The sequence below is a fragment of the Sinocyclocheilus rhinocerous genome, unplaced genomic scaffold, assembly GCF_001515625.1.
Source record: "Sinocyclocheilus rhinocerous isolate Xijiao unplaced genomic scaffold, SAMN03320098_v1.1 scaffold2468, whole genome shotgun sequence".
NCBI lineage: Eukaryota > Metazoa > Chordata > Actinopteri > Cypriniformes > Cyprinidae > Sinocyclocheilus > Sinocyclocheilus rhinocerous.
Window position 1 is genome coordinate 338,721 of NW_015655382.1, and position 4,146 is coordinate 342,866.

Here is a 4,146-nt window from a genome sequence, read left to right on the forward strand (position 1 = left end):
AATGTGAACATGTGGGAGAGGCTCGTCCATTAAGTCCTTACTCCGCAATGATTCGATTGATGAACACACTCTTTAAAGGCATGAGTAACAGCAAACCTGTCTGCAGTGAAATGAATGATTCATTTGATTCATCCTGTAGGCCTGTACTTGACTAACCAGTATAACTGTTTTGATTAGGCAAAGTAGAATAAAACCATGCTCACTTATTTGGCTGCACTCACATTTTCCTCAGAAAATCATGCCAGACTTCTATTTTACATGCTATTTTCTTCTATTTCACAGTTTTAGGTCATTATGTCTTGATCTTGAACTTTTGGATGTTGCTCAGCCGTGCAGTCAATGTAAACATCTCAAACATGTCAAACGCTTAGGAATGATCGCACACGGCCTCACGCGAACACGCAGCAGTGTTTAAGCTGCTCGTTTTCTCCCTCAGGCATCAACAATTTCAGGTATCCTCGTACCCCAATCCGCACATGTCTCAGCCTGCCTCCTTGTTTAAGTCCTTGCACACATCCAGCCCAAACTGAGTGCGAACACGACCCGTGTTTCTTGTTTTCAACGCTGGGAGAGCACAAATTGCTGTGATCTGTCAGCGTGCTGCTTTGGTGCAACAACAATGAGTCACCGTTGAATTCCCGATGTTAAATACAGTATTGCGAAGACTGTTTAGGTAAAGCAGCTTTGAGTCGAGGTGTTTACTGAGGGATGAGTTTAAGTGGGGGGTTTAGTTTTCTATTGTTACGCTCCATTCAGAGTTTACAGTTCAGTGCAGTTCATGCAGGAACAGGCCTTTAGGTGAATCTTCATGTTTGGGAAGTAGGATCAAATTAATGTGTGTCTTTTGAAATAGATCTTAGTTTAATGCTGTTTTTGTTCTACAGATGTAGACAGGACGGCGGACGAGTTTCATTTTCAGCACTTCAGCATCCTGCATCATGGTCTACCACCTCCAGCCACGAAAAAACTCACGCGATAAACGTATATGTTGGATACGGACGCCTACATAATGCAGTCGGCTATGGAAAACATGATTTAAAAGCTGATTTGTTTTTTTTCCCCCTGAAGTATCAATTTTATAGTTTTTTTTTAGCCATGTATTCTCCTCTGTTGTTCTTCATCGTCCTGCATGGCATCTTCCTGGTGTGTGCCTACAATGGATGGAGCAGTCTGAAAAGTATCCCACGAAAAACCATTCAGTATGAGGGTAAGGTTAATTTTCATTGAGTTTATAAAGGTGTATAACTGTGAGCTAATTATTAGCATCAAGTCTTCAACCCTGTTACCTACGTTATGGTCAAGCAAATACTTAGCTGTATGGGAAATATGTATAAAACTGCTAGTTTATCAAGAATATTTTGTAATAAAACTAGTAACTTCTAAGTATTAGTTTAATTTTCACGTTACCTGCAACTTTCAAAATGAAGGTAAGATTAATGTTCGTTGAGATTATAACTGTATAACTGTGAGCTAAATATTAGCATCTAGTTCAGTCTTCAACCCTGTTACCTACGTTCTTGTAAGAAGGTATGATCAAACAAATATTTTGCTTTATTGAAAATATGTAGTTTTTATATAACTGCTTGTTTACTAAGAAAATATGGTACCAAACTAGTACTGTATTAGCTTAATTTGCAACCCTGTTACTTGCAACTTTTAATATGAAGGTCAGATTCATCTTAGGCGAGATATAACTATGTACAACTATGAGCTAAGTGTTAGCATTAGCATATGTTGCAATATATTACACAAATCGTATATTTTTCCATTTGTTATGTTATAAACTATTATCTAAAGTTGCTTAACATGAAAATAGCTACTTTTTAACACAAGATGTCTGTACATCCTCTTATTAGGGTGACTTTGACATGAACCCTCTGAGGTCTTGAACTTTTGGACTGTTTCTAACAGTTAAAATAATAATAATATGATAATGTAAATCACAATTTTGGCATAAACTATCAAAATTATATTAAATTCATTGTTGTATAAACTTAATGGCCAAAAACCTACTAACAATATTTAAACATGTCTGATATATTGTGTGCAATTTGCAACCCTGTTACTAAATGATTTTCCTCTTTTACCAAAAATATAAACGTCCTATCATTTTCACACCCAGGAAATAACATCTTTTGGTCACTTTCTACACCATAATAGGTAGACACTTAAAAAATTTAATTCAGTTTTCTTACATTTTTACACAAATTGTAGTGTTGAGTGCATTCATCCAGTTTATGTAAGAATATATGATCAAACAAATATTTTGCTTTATGAAAAATATTTAGTTTTCATGTAACTGCTAGTTTATCAAGAATATTTGGTACTAAACTACTTAACTGCAACCCTGTTACTTGCAACGCATTCTAGATTATTGATTGATTGATTGATCGATTGTATAAACTTGTTTTTTATATACATGTTTGTTGCTAGAAAATTGAAAAAAAATCACAAATATTTTAGTGTTTTGATTTTTGAATTCCCAAATGTTGGTAACAGGGTTGAAAAATTCCGATCCTTATAGAAAATTAATGGAAATAAAATTACTCGCATATTGTTTACAAATATATTTAATATTTACATTGACCTCCTGAAGTTGATGATCAAACAGCTTCCGATGATAAGCACCTCTTTTTTCATTGCCTTTTTTTTAGTTTAACTCTATTTGAACCCTGATTGTGGAACATCTCCACCCTGAGAGCAAATGAACAATTTCAATTGTTCAATTTCAATGTAATTCTTGGTTATGATACTTCAATGACAAATAGATAAGGCATTGTTGTTCAACGCGCATGTATGTTTTTGTCCTTAGATAACAATGTGATCACATTTAAAGAGGAAGGTGTTTGGAATTACTCCACAATGCTGATTAGGGAGGATCTTGGTTTGCTGGTGTTGGGGGCGAGAGAAGCCATCTACGCCCTTGACATAAATGATATCAGCATTGCCAAGTCTAAGGTGCCGGTTTGGTTTCCTTTCCTTTATCTCTTGCCAACAATATAACACAGTTCTTTGACCCTGTTTCAAAACGGCATGTCTGTATAGTCTGTATTGATTTTTCTCCACCCATCAGGTGCTTTGGAAAGTAACAGAGGAGAAACAAAAGGAATGCACCTCTAAAGGAAAACATCCTGACGTGAGTAAATATCTCTGTAACTGCCACACATGCTCACTGACACATAAACACATGCAAATACTCTGAAAAATGGAGAAAAAAAAATTATGCATCTGATTGATTATCTTTTCAGATCGACTGTCGAAACTATGTGCGGATGCTGCATCAAATGAACGACAGCGTGATGTACATGTGTGGGACAAATGCTTTTAGCCCCACCTGCGATTACATAGTAAGTGACATGACCACATAATAAGAAATAATATTTGTATCATAAAAGAATATTAAATTATAAAGACAACAAAATTAAATAACTTTTTCCAAAATTTAAAAACATGGCTTTTACATTGTCATTGCACTCACTGTTTGCATCTCTTAATCTATCACTTTCTTCCTGGTTTGTGTGAGATTAGGATTCATGTGATCCATCAGGTGCTAGTGTCATGCAGTTAAGAAACAATATTAAAAAACACCTTGTTTTCATTGTGTTTGAACAGACGTATGGTGACGGGCAGCTGAAACTAGAGGGAAAGCAGGAAGACGGGAGGGGGAAATGTCCTTTCGATCCATTCCAGAGATCCTCTTCCGTCATGGTTGGTATGTATGTCTTTCTTTTTTCAGATAGTTTAAAGGGGTCATATGATGCAATTTCAAGTTTTCCTTTCTCTTTGGAGTGTTACAAGCTGTTCGTGAATAGATAAGATCCCTAAAGTTGCAAAGACTAAAGTCTCAAACCCAAAGAGATATTCTTTATAAAAGTTAAGAGTCAGCCACGCCTACCTAAAACGGCTCGTTCTAACACACCCCCACATGTCTACGTCACTGTGTGGGAAGATTTGCATAACACCGCCCAAATATTTACGCAAAGAAAGAAGGCGTAACTTTATTCTCGCTGTTGCCGCCACCGCCATGTTGTGAAGACGCTGTGTTTCGTTGCGAAAGCAAAATTACTTTGTTTGGCCTTCCAAAAGAGGACGATATCCGCTTCCTCATGCCTAGAGCAGATCCGTGCTGGTCGCTGAGGAAATACA

The 4,146-nt window shown here is 36.4% G+C and overlaps 1 protein-coding gene across 1 annotated transcript in view; it reads left to right on the top strand.

The window, feature by feature from the left end:
• The window catches only part of LOC107717973 (semaphorin-4E-like), a 14,393-nt gene that overhangs the window by 3,239 nt on the left and 7,008 nt on the right, over positions 1–4,146 (top strand). Inside the window, exons 2-6 of the mRNA XM_016524886.1 lie at positions 885–1,207; positions 2,813–2,958; positions 3,074–3,136; positions 3,249–3,347; positions 3,613–3,712. Coding sequence (XP_016380372.1) covers positions 1,096–1,207; positions 2,813–2,958; positions 3,074–3,136; positions 3,249–3,347; positions 3,613–3,712 — 520 coding nt within the window. The 5' untranslated portion in view covers positions 885–1,095. The remainder of the gene's footprint in view (positions 1–884; positions 1,208–2,812; positions 2,959–3,073; positions 3,137–3,248; positions 3,348–3,612; positions 3,713–4,146) is intronic.